The 15,824-nt window shown below is 37.4% G+C and overlaps 1 protein-coding gene across 1 annotated transcript; it reads left to right on the top strand.

Moving 5' to 3' along the window:
• Positions 1 to 2,590: 2,590 nt before the first annotated feature.
• Positions 2,591 to 3,568, top strand: LOC130836390 (olfactory receptor 2T3-like). Its single transcript, XM_057708428.1, has one exon. It carries the CDS (start codon positions 2,591 to 2,593, stop codon positions 3,566 to 3,568), a length of 978 nt encoding a protein of 325 aa, XP_057564411.1.
• The last annotated feature ends 12,256 nt before the right edge of the window (positions 3,569 to 15,824 follow it).

The raw sequence follows: 15,824 nt of genomic DNA on the forward strand, positions 1-15,824 counted from the left end.
CATGTTCTGCCTGATACTACCTTTCTGAAATTCAGAATTATTTTTACAAAGAAAGAGCAAAAGAACATACTAAACAAACATTGAGTAGGAAAATGTGACTTAAAACTGGAAAACGTACTTCAGAACTTTAAAAAAATTTATAATACCTTTACGAAAAAAAGTAGATTAGTGTTTTGATAGCACTAGCACCTAAATGGCAAACAGGATCAATTCCCAATGTGTACCATGAATGGAAAGTTACAATATAATTAGCAAAAACAAATGGAAAAACAAAAACAATAACAAAACAAAATGATGATTCTGAGAGAGTCTTTTTTAAAAAAGGAGAATTTCAGGGTACTGGGATGGCAGGTGTGGGTAATATGAATAAGTAAGACATTTGAAAATTCTTTTTGGCTTAGCCAGTGTTGTTATTTTTTATGCTTATTCAACAATGCAAACAACAGAAGAACAGAAACTTATCTCAATTCCCTAAAGTGAAGAAACTGATGATGTAACTTTCACACTCTGTCTCCTGAATTTAAGCTTGATTGCCTTGGCCTTGGAAGTAAAAGCAGCCTCATTCGGCTTGTCTGGCTCAGATTTACTCGCTGGTGGATCAGAAAACATGGAGAAGAAAAAATGGAACAACACGTGTGAGCTTTAAATACTGTGTTTGTCTTTTTGATGGAATTTGTTTTTTGAATGCCTCTTCAGAACACTATAAAGGTACAAACAAAATAAGGAACAAAGATGTCTGATTTCTGTCTTTAATCTCTCACATAGTTCTGACGTTAGACTTTGTGAAATCCCAGGTTTTTTTGACATAGGACCACTACATTATATTTGTTGGTATTTCCATGTGTCGGTTTCCATGTGTGCTGCTGGTGTGCAGCAACTCTGAAACTGACCAGAGCTCAATCATTATGGAGCTCCTAATCTTTCCATAATCTAGAACTGAAATGTAATTTTAATTTAAATAATTTTAGGACAGTTGTGTCAAGCATGGCTTTAGCAATTCAACTGGGAAATTAAAAATTGAAATATTCAGGCAAAGCAGTTGTTCAGTAAAATGCTGGTTTATAGAAGAGAGGATTTTACTAAATTTCCGATTAAACTGAGATGCAAGATCACTATGCTGGGTTGTAGGGCTGTATCTTTGTGTGTGGGACCCAACTGATCCATATTGCTATGTTTTGTGACATACGCCTTATACCCTTCAACTCCATTCATTCATTCATTGACTATGCATGGAATATCTAATATTTTTGACACTTTTTGGGGGGAATAGGTGACATCAGAAAAAGGAAAAAAAGTAAGTTTTAATGCATTTTTCAACCAGATAATTGTTGCTTAAGACATCCGTAGCTGCTGTTTTTGTCATTTCTTATAAAAATCATTTATCTATATAAAACATTAAATTCCTTAGTCTTTACTTTAAGGTGAGGGGAACCAGCCAACATACTTCTGACCTCCTGTCCTACACCAACTCTTTACCCTGTCTATCTTCCTCCTATGCACATTGTCTCACCTCAGTGTCCTCCTTCCAACATATCTACACTCCAAGTGCCATACTGCATTGTACGAGGGTCAGCAACTCGAATTTATCCTGCCCTGCAAATGTTCTGCACCCCCAAATACCCTCCTACCCTATGCAATATTGCTACCCCTCTTGCCCCAAACCATGTTTGCATCCCAAATGTCCTGACCTACATCAGGTCTGCACCCTTCTTGTCCGCCTGCTCCACAGCAGATCTGAAACCTCCCTTCCCTCCTTGCTCCATACAAGGTCTGCACCCTCCTATCCTGCACCAGACTTGCAATCCTGCCCTCCTGAATTTTGTAAAGTCAACACCCAAGTGCCTTCATCTACTGTACAAGGTCTGTACACCTTCTGCCCTTCTTCTCTTCATTAGGTCTGCACCTTGAGCTGCTCTCCTCAGGCAGGCTGAACACTATCTGCTCTGATTTCCCCAGTGGTCCTGCTTATGGAGCTTCAATTAGCAAGGAACAGTTGAATAAACTGTAGTATTTTAGCCATGAAAGGGGAGTTAATGGACATATATGAGGGTAGAAAATATTTAAGATTACAAGTTGTCAGTGAACTAAGTTATATTAGTACCATTAACAATATTAATATTGACATTAACATTAGTTTGATTTCTATCATTGAGTCTTGGATGAGCTATTGTGTCCAAAAGTGGAGTGAGAGTTTTAGTGATTGACTTCAAGGCTTACATTGTGTTACAGAATTAAGCTGTGTGGCTTACTTTAGCTTTCTAATCCTCCCATGAAATGAGTCCTTTTATATTCTCAGGTTGGGGAAAACTAAATAAAAATTTAAAAATGTAAACACTTTGTCTATTTATACAGCACTTGAGTGGTCATCTGCCCAGGTCTGTTTCATATTCCTCTCTAAGTTTGTGGCCAAAATGAAAACTGGCCTCTTTGAAATCTGAGCATTTGTTATGACATCAGTACAATTACACTTTTTTTTAAAGTAGCTCTAAGTACGTTTTATTGGAAAAAACTGATAATAAAATCATGTGCATATGAAATGTCTATAAACACTAACTCATTTCTTCCTCAGGTGAGAACTGTAACCAAGACTATGTACTCAGGGAATCAAAATTCACAGAATCAAACATCAAATGTTTTCATCCTTGTGGGACTCTTTGGTGAAACCAAACATGCCATCCTCCTCTACACTGTGACCTTCATCTTCCTCTTGATAGCCCTAACTGGGAACACCCTCCTCATCATCCTCATCCACCTGGAGCCCTGCCTGCACACCCCCATGTACTTCTACATCAGCCAGCTTTCCCTCATGGACCTCATATACATATCTGTGACTGTGCCCAAGATGCTCATGGACCAAGTGACAGGAGATCATACAATTTCTCCCTCAGGTTGTGGGATCCAGATGTTCTTCTATCTGACCCTCGCTGGAGCTGAGACTTTCCTCCTGTCTGCCATGGCCTATGACCGATATGCTGCCATTTGCAGACCTCTCCATTACCCGCTGCTGATGAACCAGAGAGTCTGTGAATGCCTGGTGTCTGGATGCTGGTTCCTAGGAATGCTGGATGGTTTGTTGCTCACACCCATCACTATGAGCTTCCCCTTTTGTCATTCCAGAAAAATCCTGAGTTTCTTCTGTGAGGCCCCTGTCTTGTTAAAACTCTCCTGCTCTGACATCTCCCTCTACAAGATGCTCATGTACCTGTGCTGTGTTCTCATGCTCCTTATCCCTGTCATCATCATCTCAGGCTCCTATGCCCTCATCCTGCATCTCATCCACAGAATGAGTTCATCAGAGAGCCGCAGGAAGGCCTTTGCCACCTGCTCCTCCCACATGATTGTAGTGTTGCTATTCTTTGGTGGGGCCATCTACACCTACATGCTTCCTGATTCCTACCACACAGCTGAGCAGGACATGATGGCATCAGCCTTTTACACCATTATCACCCCTGTGCTGAACCCCCTGATTTACAGCCTCCGGAACAAAGATGTCACAGGTGCTCTGAGGAGCAGGATGCAATCAGGGCTGAGCCTAAGAAAAGTTGTAAAGGGGAAATCTTGCAGATGATCATGTATCTTTCCTCTATTATATTATTCCTCCCTCCCTATTTCTCCTTTCCTTTCTCCCCTGTTTTCAGGGCCCCCAACACTGAGTCCAGTTATAATTCCCTTTTCTCTTATGCATGTGGCATTTCTTCTCCATACTCTTTAATCATGGTAGTTTATCTCATTATATTTAGTGCCCTTATACTGTACTCCTTTCATCTGTGAGGCAACAGTTGACATAAAGAAAAATACATTTAGGGGCTTTTTATCTGATCTCCCAAATTTATTCATCATTTTTTTAATAAATCTATGTATGCATGTATGTATGTATGTATTGGCTGCCTTGGGTCTTTATTTCTGTGTGTGGGCTTTCTCTAGTTGCAGCAAGTGGGGGTTACTCTTTGTTGCAGTTCATGGGCTTCCCACTGCGGTGGCTTCTCTTGTTGCAGAGCCACTCTAGGCACGCGGGCTTCAGTAGTTGTGGCTCATGGGCTCTAGAGCTCAGACTCAGTAGTTGTGGCACAGGGGTTTAGTTGCTCTGTGGCATATGGAATCTTCCCCGACCAGGGATCGAACCTGCATCCCCTGCACTGGCAGGTGGATTCTTAAGCTCTGTGCCACCAGGGAAGCCCCTATTCATCATTTTTATATGATACTTGGCTTTAAACACAGTTCTAAATGTAGCTCACTGAGAAGAATCCAGATCCCAGCATAACCCTGGAGGTAACCTTGGGGTTTTCCTTGCAATTTAATCCCTGTTAACTCCTAATTCACATGTGGCAACCACAGTGTTCCAATGAGTGCTGTTTTATCTCAGTAAGAACACTGAACACATTTCTTTTCAAATACTGAATGTGAGATTCATCGTGTAAATACCAATGTTTTCAATACTATTTGACTATCAAGACTACTTGGACTAAATACCAATCTACTTCAAAGTTCCCAATCATTAATACATTAATCTAACTTCACAGCCTTTAAGGTTACATAAAAAATTAACAGTGATTTCATGATTAGTGAATTTATTTTTTAATTTATTGTAGAGGGTGCCACATTTAAACTATGAGGGTGAGTCAAAAATTACCCTCACTCTGGTTATATTAAAACTTCTGTAAATTCTATGGCCAGAGTGTGGATAAGTTTTGACTCATCCTTGTAAATCTAATATCCTTGAAAGAGGATGGAAGTGGGAATCCTAATCTTAGTCGTATCCTTCTGAAACAAAGAGGATCAACAAAATGTTTGGGGGATATTCACCACTTACTGTTTCGTGTGTAGTATATCAAGCTACAAATAGAATGTTTGTAAGTCTGCAGTAGCATCAAGACTGTTATTTTTATGATAAAAATAATTCATGTGTCCAGTGTTTCTTGAATGTAAGAAGTTAGAAAAAAATATGTTTACTCTGATTAATGTGCAAGGAGCTTCAGGTTCCACATTTTAGTGTTAACACAGATTGACACAGAACACTGATCTTGCCATCAAGGGATAAACTTCAGGTGTTCCCATGCCTGTTGCATTTAAATACACTGACAAGTACTTTCTTTATAAGACCTGACAACTGTATACTTTTGATTCTCATTTATGGTTGTTCCTGCAATGCATGAAAGTAATTTTTCTGATATTGGAAATAAATCCACCAAGTCGGGAAATATTAGTACCTGGAAAGTAAGAGATGCTTTTGTAAAGGTCAGTAAAATTTTAGTTTTAGAAATTGATATGATTAAAGAAGTGAAAGAAGCAAAACTTCCCAAATGGAAACTGTACAAAAGACATATTAAACAGTGTTAGCTACCCTTATTATTAGTTTGCCAATATCACTAGATGTCTTATGTATTATCTTTCTATAGGTTTTAATTGTTCTTAATGTGTGTTTTCTTTACCTGTTGGTCATTCAGGAGCATAAAGTGCAAAGAAAAACTAAAATCTTGAATACATCCACAAATTGAGAGACTGCTGTGATTAGGTGGACTAAAGTAAAAGAGATTAATTTTTGGTTTAGTTCTGGATATGCCTCCTTAGTTCTCGAGAGCTGTGTAACATATCTGAACTTGTCCAAGCCCTTTCAGTTGCCTTACATTATTTTGAGATGAGGAAAGAAAACTTCCTAATCAAGTTCCTTGAAGAGTAAGTGGCGTGATATGCAGAGACAGCCCTAACACCTGCTCCAAACTGTGAGTTCTCTTCCTATCTCTGTAAATCCTATACTCCTTATTTGCTTTCAAGTGGTGACAGTGTGAGAGATTGTGTAGAGTCATAGAAACCTCCAGCTAAATCCTAGATTTGCTACTCAGCAACTCTGTTGAACTGATTACCCCACCACTGCACTGGTTTCTCTCCACTTAAAATGGAGCTAGCAACATAAACATAATCATGGAGCCTTGAATATCAAGTGAATTTAATTCACTTGCCCAGTCCAGGGCCTGACCCTTTGAAGGGTCTAGATAAAAGTTGCTCCCTCTTAAGTGCGACTGGATGAGGGTGACTTTGCCTGTGACTCTGTCTCTGTGTGTCTGTTGTGCTTCTTCATGAACAGGTGGGAGCCTGTGTAACTGTGAAATGAAAGGAACTCATCAGCTGTCTGTTGAATTAAAGAACACTATTTCTGGTCTTTTTCATCTTCCAATTAGAAATTTCCACATAATTATTTGATTAGAGTATAACCATATTTTATGTAATATGTAGTTTACTGTTTTCTCACAAATCTATGTTTATCCACTATCCTTTGATATAAAAGATATGAATGTCATTCTGCCAATCAAACTCTATGAAAAAGCAAATCTTCCTAGATTCTTGTATCATTCAACTATTTATTAAACTTTAATGGATTCCCTTCTCTGTCTCAGGTGCTCTACAGTTTACGAGGGATACAGCAGTGGCCAGAAGAAAAACCCTTGCCTCGAGGGGTTTACTTGCTAGTGGAGGAGAGAGCTGTGCAGACTTGAGATCCCAGTCATAAGAACTATGAGATGACTCCACCCAGAGTCCTGCAGCATCTAGATGGGAACCCCATATTTGAGCAGGGATCCCAAACCGGAGATTATAAACATGTAAAGAGACAAAAGAACATTTTAAAGAGAGAACGGTCTCATGAACACACATGAGTATTAGAGAGATAGTGGAGATATCAGGAATCTTTATATACCAAATTAAACATGCCTTTACACTGGAATGAATACAAAGTCTGTAAGAATATATATTTTATATATTAAGTTAAATTAAATATATTAAATTAAAGTAAATGTACTAAACACTTTAAAATAAATTATATTCATATATATAAAATATATTTTAAACTATCTGTTTTCATCCTATTTCCAATTACTCCAAATCTAGAGTGGGTAGTATATAACATACGATTGTTATATAAGATTAAATGTATACTAAGTATATTAATGAATAAATATTGATTTTGCAATCTTTATTCTAGAATTAGAATAATTGGAGATTGGAAGAGGGCAAGGATAGAGACAAATACACCTCATAGAAAGTGGTTGCATATTTGAGGGGAGAGGTACTGGAATGAATACTCTATTTCATAAACAACAATTTGAAATATTTTTGGATGATCTTATGAAAAATTGTTCTCCTTTCAGTATTTCCAACTGTCACCTTAATTGAGATGTAGTGTATTTTATTCAAAGACTACAACAAAATATTCTTTCCTTTAGTCTTCTATATTCTACTCAATTGCATTTTCTCCAAAATAAAGTAATATTGTGAAAAATAACATTGGAAAAAGATGTTTTGCTTTAAATGTTATAATTTATGACATGTATGTAAAGTGACCACCAAGAGCCCATCTCCCACCCCTGGAAGGATAACTTCCCTGGTGCCTGGAAACCCTACTCCTCTTTATTCAACACAAGCTCCTTCCTGCAAGGTAGCCACTGTCCTGAATTTTATGAAAAACATTTTTTTCTTGCTTTTATTTATGGGTTTATGATGACATAAACATATGTGTCCCTAATAATGCCGGTTGATTTCATTTGTATATGAACAGATCACGTTGTTTATATTTTTTGTGACTTTCTTTTAGAATTACTTATCATTACATTTTAAAAAATTATCCATGTTGCATCATAGGCTTTTCATTTTTCTGCTCTATAGGTTTTAATTCTCTTGACAATACTGTAATTTATTTATGCACTCTATTTTTGAGGAATACTTATGCTGCCTTCAGTTTTTAGCAGTTACAAATAATGCTGCTGTATACATTTTTGTATATATGTCTTGGTGGTATGATTTCTCATGTCCCATTATCAATAAATATATCACAGAATCAGTGAATATCATGTAACTTTCTGGCATCTCTAGTGAAGTCTTTTTAATTACTGACAGTGGTTACTTGTGTCTTCTCTTTTATCTGTTGTTCACTATCAGCAGAAATTTATCAATATTATTCATCTTTTCAAAGCACTGTCATCTAGATTTGTCAGTCCTCTTCATTGTATCTTTTACTCTCTTTGGTGTTTATTTGCCATTATTTTTTATTTTTAAAAGAATGTTTAGTCATAGATTTTAAATTTCAAAATATTTTAATATATATTATTTAACCTTCTAAATTTCCTTGTACCTAGTGTATCCTATGGGTTTGATATGTTCAGTTTTTTTTTTTTTTATTTTGCCCAAATATTACTTAGAAAATATTTTATCATGGACAACCACCTGAGGCATTCTCCTTTTTCTCTTAGTTGTATTTGAATTCAAACACTGTTTCAGAGATTTAATCCTTTGAAGTGTTTTGAATCTTATTTTATGGCCTTTGTGTGGTCTATTTTTTAAAATATGACACAGGGTCTGCTCTTGATGAATATAGTGTTTTCCATGCATCCATTAGGAATTATGCTGCTCAAATTTTGTTAATTTTTATGCATATCTTCTGTCAATTACAGAGAAGGGAATGTTTTATAATTGCCTAAGACTTTTCAATTTAGTTTCAATTTTTTTATTTAATATGTTACAGAAGCCTTCTATTAGATCATAAAATTTAAAAAACCTTTATATATTTTATTTTTATAATTTTGTATATTTTAAGTGATTTTTTTCTTTATTGATGGCTTTTTCCCCTATTTTGTCTGATGAACTAACTTTGTTATGCCTTCTTTGAAATATCATATTTATTTATTTATTTGCTTCTAATGCTCTCCATCACATGTAAAGAGTAGATAGGACTTTTAGATATTTAAACTCCTTTTCCCTCTCACATCTCATGTGGTATTTCTGTCAGTTATTTTTCATTTCTCCATTTTAATGGGTAGAAATTCTGAACAGACATTTTTCCAAAGAAGGCATTCAGATGGCCATTAGGCATATGAAAAGATGTTCAACTTTACATCAGGAAAGTGCAAATCAAAGCTACAATAAGGTTTCACTGCAAACATATCAGAATGGCTATCATCAAAAAGATAACAAATGACAGGTGGTGATGAGGATGTGGAGAAAAGGGAACACTCAGGCACTGTTAATTGGAGTGTAATTAGGTGCAGCCACTATGGAAAACATGATATGAAAAGATGCTCAACATTACTAATCATTACAGAAAGGCAAATCAAAACCACAATGAGATATCACCTCACACCAGGCAGAATGGCCATCATCAAAAAGTCTAGGAACAATAAATGCTGGAGAGGCTGTGGAGAAAAGGTAAACCTCCTGCACTGTTGCTGGGAATGTAAGTTGATTCAGCCACTATGGAAAACAGTATGGAGATTCCTTAGAAAACTAAAAATAGGAATACCATATTACCCAGCGATCCTACTACTGGGTATATACCCAGAGAAAACCATAATTCAAAAAGATACATGTACCACAATGTTCACTGCAGCATTGTTTACAATAGGCAGGACATGGAACCAATCTAAATGTCCATCGACAGATGAATGGATAAAGAAGATCTGTCACATATATACGATGGAATATTATTCAGTAAAAAGGAATGAAACTGAGTTATTTGTAGTGAGGTGGATGGACCTAGACTCTGTCATATAAGGGAAGTAAGTCAGAAAAACAAATACCATATGCATATATATCAAATATAAAAAAAATGTTTTTGATGAACTCAGTGACAGGAGAAGAATAAAGACAAATATGTAGAGAACAGATTTGAGGACACAGGGAGTGGGGTAAGCAGCTGGGACAAAGTGAGAGTAACATTGACATATACACACTACCAAATATAAAATGGATGGCTAGTGGGAAGCAACTGCATAACACAGGGAGATCAACTCAATGATTGGTGATGAGCTAGAGGAGTGGGATAGGGAGGGTGGAGGGAGGCTCAAGAGGGAGGGGATATGGGGATATATGTATAAACACAGTAGATTCACTTTGTGGTGCAATGGAAGCTAGCAAAACAGTATAAAGCAATTACACTCCAACAAAGATCTGGGGGAAAAAAATGTCATGTCAGAAATCACCTCCATACCATTTCCCCAATAAGTTATTGCTGAATTAGAAGTTAAATGTGCAAAAATACTCTCAAGTTCACTCTCAAAAATATGTAAAATAAACTAAAAATATTTCCTGAAATATGTATAGAGTTTCTTTAAAATGGTGCTAAAATAATCATTAAAGTTCACAAGTTAAACTAAATACTTCTTAAGTTTCAGATAAAACATTAAAATCAAAATTGATTACATCTATAATCCATACTACTCATGAGTAATTATTCTTAATATATAACTCCTTATATTTTTTTTAATTTTTGGGGGGTACACCAAGTTCAATCATCTGTTTTTATACACATATCCCTGTATTCCCTCCCTTCTTTGACTACCCCCCCTCGAGTCCCCCCCACCCTCCCCGCCCCAGTCCTCTAAGGCATCTTCCATCCTCGAGTTGGTCCTTATATTTTAATAGAAGAGCTTTTGATATAAAAAATCTACAAAAAGATATAAACATATTTCAAATAAGCTGTAGTTGGATGGATAAACACATTAAATTCATAGAAATATATTAGTAATGAAGATATACAGATAAAATAGTAACATGCCTATGAAATTGATAAAGATGGAAAAAGCATATACGTTAATGCTAGTTCAGGTAAAGTTTGATGTCATAGTGCAAAAGATAAGAACAGACCTGACTCCACAATGGATCTATTGATTTAGATCTAACCTTTGTGGTCTGTTGCCTATGCTTAGTCATGCTAGCTCTGCATCCTTGTAAAAGAATATTGCCTATGTCCTGAATACCTTAAGGCTCTGACTCCCAGGTTTGACTTTTAAAATTATAACACTTTTTTATTCATATAGAGATAAAAGTTTGCAGAACAGATAATAACAATTTTCTTGTTGGAGGTTTATAGGAACATTGTGAATAGACCTATTTGAACAGTTGCAAAAACAAAGGATTCCTGCACCAAGAAGTTTGTAACAACCAGCCACACCACACCCCCTCCATACACTTTCAGTATAAAAGAAGCTTGAATTCTGAATCAGGTAAGATGGTTCTTTGGGATAATAGTCCACCACCTTTGAAGTCTGTTGCCTTTCTGAATAAAGTCTCTATTCCTTGCCCCAATGCCTTGTCTCTAGATTAGTTGGGCAGTTATGTGGCTAGTGTTAGGAGATTAGACTTCATGACAAATTTTGGTGAACATGTCAGTAGCCTCAATGTCAGTAGCCTCAATGTCAGTAGCCAGCAGGCCCTAGTTGGGGAACTTGGGTGTAAGGTGCTAGTAGCTGCTGGGGACCTTTCATGGGGATCTCCCCTTCAAAATTCCCTGAAGTAGCAACGGCTATCCCAGTGCTTGGCAGTTGGGGCGAGGAATCAACATCTGGGAGCTGACTGCCTCTGTGCAGTAGAGTATGTCTTTCATTATGTATAGCCAGGAACTCTCCTTTCCTTCATGTGGGGCTTTTATTTTTTCTCAAGAAGAAGTCAATTTGTTTTGTATTTGAGTAGTGTATACACTGTTGGAAAGAGAAATTATTTGCTGGACTTTTAGCTGATTTCTGAACTGGTTCACATGTTTCATTAGTTTGTCATTTTTGTTTAGTTTTTCTTGCATTTCTGTCTTTAAAAGATGGGGAAGTTTTCATCTATCCCTAAAGAAACCCATCTGGAGCACATTTTGGAGAAGTGGCCTTATTAGATTTTATTGTAAAAATATTTGGCACAGAAACAGGGTTCTCCACAAGGGATTTATGCAGGGTTATCCTGGGACCTTGTATACCAGGTATTGTATTTAAAACAAAAATTGCCTAATGCCACTCTTGCTTTCTTAATTAACAAAGGTGTTGTTTGTGGTCTCCTGTGTTGTGGGTATAGATCCAACATCTCTCCAAGGTGTCACATTGCATGGGGTTGAGCTGACAGTTCTTGTGCTTATTTTTTTTATTTGCTGTTTAGGTATTTTGTTTCATTTTATTTCAGTACCATTTCTCCATTTACAGTCAAATCAGATTTGTGATATTTAAAATTTTACACACAAACACACACACACACACACACAAATTTGTCTGTTCTTGTTCTAAAGAAGGGTTTTCCCAAGGGAATGAAAAAATGTTCCACTTGGTTCCTAAATTCACCAAAAGCCCCAGCCCAGAGTTCAGCCCAGTTAGTTGATGCCAAGACAAAAAGATGTCTTTTTAGTGGATAGTGAGGACCAGCTGCTGTTTATGATTTTACAATAAGATGGTGAAGAATAGTGTCCTTTGAATTGCTCTAAATAATCCTGCTATTAGAGCTATTTTGTGAAGAAGTTGGGGAAGAATGATGAAATTCCCTATGTGCAAGCATCAGTGCTATTATATAGAGGAAAGTAAGAAAAGGAAGGGAACAAGAGTGAGAATATATTACATCCAATAGATCTACCCCTTCTACTGCCTCCTATTTCCATATCACCAGCCCCAATTCCCAACAATGGGGCTCAAGAAATGGTCAAACTGATGCCCCCTCCTTACAGGCATCAATTAGAAAATCCTGAGATAGTTCCAGGGACACAGTGACCTGGTCTGGAATCATCATCTAAGATCCAATAGGGCATCCAATTTGGACCAGGAGCCACTCCTGGGGCAAAACAATTTCCCTAACTCCATTATTCCATAGGGGGTTTAAATGCAAATGGCCAGCAGGCTGAGTTTCTATGGATGACACATCACCTTTCATGGGCAGCAAAAGAATTTGACCAAAATTTAAGAAATTCAACAAAGAACAAAGAATCCTCTGAATTTTTGGAAATGATTTTTCAAGCCTATGGGCAGACCCTCAGGCCCCTGAAAATGCTAGGACGGTAAATGTGCCCTTTATTGGACAAAGAAACTCAGATTTCAGAAAAAAATGGCAAAAATTAGATGGTGCATTTAGGATGAATTCTTCTCACTTAGTAGACATTGCTTTTAAGGTATTCATCAGCAGAGAACAGAAAGAGACAAAGGAAAACAGAAGGTGAAGTGCCACATTTCTGGCTGCTGCATTGGATTCTCCAAAGACAGGAGGCCCTAAGAAAGGTAGACCATCATTAGGTAAGGAACAACATGCCTATTGTAAATAGGTCGGACATTGAAAAAGGGAATTCCCCAAATTAAAGTAAAGGTGAGCTGAGGAAAAGAAAAGCAGTGGGGCATCTCAGATATTAAAACAGAAAGAATGTTCAGATGATGAATGAAGAGGTCCAGGAGCTCCTCTGGATTTGAGACATCCAAACAAATATCCCCACAGGAGCCTTGGGAAAACTAACAGTGGGGAAAAAACTAATCAACTTTCTGGTAGGCACAAGGACAATGTATTCCATGTGAAAAACCAAGTTAGTACATATAAAATTCCAGTCTACCCCAGTCATTGGGGGTATCAGTAGAAGTACAGACCCAATTATTTTTATAAACATCACAGACTTAATTAGGAGAACTGATATTAAAACATAGTTTCTTGTACATGTCTAAATGTCCTATCCTCCTCCAGGGCCAAGATCTCCTCTCTTAACTAAGTGACAACTTGATATCAGAGCCACCATGGAACATGCTTTAAACCTACAGATAACTGTTATAGAAAACTCAGAAAAAGAGACGAAACTTCTTCACCCTCAGGTCTAAAGACTGGTTAAGTCCAGAAATGTGGGCTGACAGTAGCCCAGGAAGGACCAAAAATGCACGGTCAATACAAATCTTCTTGAAAAAGGATGCTAGGAAACCTCACATACCTGCTAGTGTTTGTGGACAGTTTTTTTTACAATCAGTGGTAGCATATCCCACATGGACAGGAAAAAGAATCTGAAGTAGTTAAAGCTATTGTTAAGGAAATTATTCCTCAATTTGGATTGTCTAACACTCTCAAAATGACAATGAACCTACTTTTGTCCCCAGTATAACCCAACAGGTATCATATTGATTGGCAACTGCATTCATTCTGGAGACCACAATCAATAGGAAAAACAGAAAAAAGTGAAAGAGCATTGATAAAATATATCAGGAGACTACCTTGGAATAAGACCTTTCCAGTTGCTCTGCTATAGATTAGAGTGGCTTCCAGAAGCAAGCTCAAATTAAGTCCTTTTGAAATAGTATATGTTAAGCCATTTGAGGTATCTGCCCAGGTAAGAGAACGTCTTATAGGACCTAGCAGTTGCCAACTACATTAAGACTTTAGCTGCTATTAATGTCTGTTCATGACTTTACTTCCCATGCAAAATGGGGTGGCCCTGCACCCTTTCCAGCTAGGGGATCGAGTCCTCCTCAAATCCTGGAGAGAACAAAGACCCAAATATCAATTTGTGGCTAAGGGGACAGGACCATACTAGGTGATGCTGAACACTCACTCTTTTGTTAAATTAGTCAGAATAAAACCATAGACTAAAACCTTCTCCTCTGGAAACTGGATGGGATAAAAACCAGACTTGGTCTTCTGAGCCATTAGAAGATCTTCAGTAGCTCTTTTGAGCCAAGCCTCCTACCAGATAAGAAATGATGACTGTTGCTCTTCTATTTTGTTTCATGAGGACAGCCCCTTGTTGGAAAGTACCAAAGGCAGGAAAAACCCCCTTTCTGTAAAATGTTTGCAGTATATAAAGACAGCATAAGGCAGAGAATCCCAGGTTTCCTCATCCCAGATGCTGGAGTTGATGTATATCTTCAGGTACTTGTCTAAGCATTGTGACAGGGCTGCAAAAAGGAAAGCAATGTCTGCCCAGCCATGGACTCAGGAATACATCCAGGTCTAACTTTATCAATTCCATTACACAATCGCCCCCTCATTGCCCCCACTCAGCAGAAAGTAGACACAGTGGTCATCATCCCTTTTCCCACAAGATTGTGGAATGGACATTGACAGTTGGAAACTAACAGAACAAACTTGACTTCACATTAGAACTATTCCTTTATCTCTGTGCTCTGTTGCCTGTGCTTAGTCATGCTAGCTCTGTGCCTTTGTAAAAGATTGTTGTCTATAACCTGAAATATCTCAATGTTCTGTCTCTCAGTACTGACCTTTAAGATATATTACTTTTTCATTCATATAGAGATGAAAAGTTGCAGAACAAAAAATAACAGTGGTCTTGCTGGAGGTGTATAGGAACATGGTGGCCAGACCTACTTGAACAACTGCAATAACAAAGGAAATCTAGCACCAAGAATTTTACAACAACCAGCTACACTTTCTCCTTTTTAAGTATAAAAGAAACCTGAATTCTAACTTGGGTAATGTGGTTCTTTAGAACACTAGTCTACCATATTCTAGGTCTTTTGCCTTTCTTAATAAAGTTGTTGCTCCTTGCCCTGTAGCCTTGTCTCTCAAATTAGTGACTTGTCATATGGCCAGCAGTATGAGCTTGTATGCAGTAACAATAGCACAGTTGAGGATGTTTTTGGAAAGCAACTAGGTGATGTGTTTGAAGAAACCTGAAATATTATATACCCTCTGGTATATTAACTTAGGAAAATCACATTCAGAGAATGCTTTCTATGAATGAACTTTTATTTCACACAAATTATAATTATTCATTTGAATTCAACATAATTATTCAATATTGAGGTGATTGTAATTGACATATAATTACTTTGGTAGGACATTAACCGCATTGTTAAGTGTCCAGTCATATTCAAACACTTTACAAATTTCAAGTCGAAGGGATTTGATGCAGGAGATTGGCACAAAGTTGGCAAAGGGCTGGCATGAAAGCTGGATAAGCAGAAAACAGAGTCTTCACCCAAGATGGGGAGTTCTCACCAAACACTGGAACCTCACGTGCCCCTACTGCTGAGCTGACGGTGATGGTGCAATCTGGGGCTGTTGGTGGGACCCTCCCCTGCTACAACCCAGACACATGCATCCTGCCAATA

The sequence above is a fragment of the Hippopotamus amphibius genome, chromosome 15 (genome assembly GCF_030028045.1).
Source record: "Hippopotamus amphibius kiboko isolate mHipAmp2 chromosome 15, mHipAmp2.hap2, whole genome shotgun sequence".
NCBI classification, from domain to species: Eukaryota; Metazoa; Chordata; class Mammalia; order Artiodactyla; family Hippopotamidae; genus Hippopotamus; species Hippopotamus amphibius.

Bases quoted from the DNA above. Each gene is read 5' to 3' on its own strand.
- LOC130836390 (XM_057708428.1), top strand. From the start codon at position 2,591: ATGTACTCAGGGAATCAAAATTCACAGAATCAAACATCAAATGTTTTC.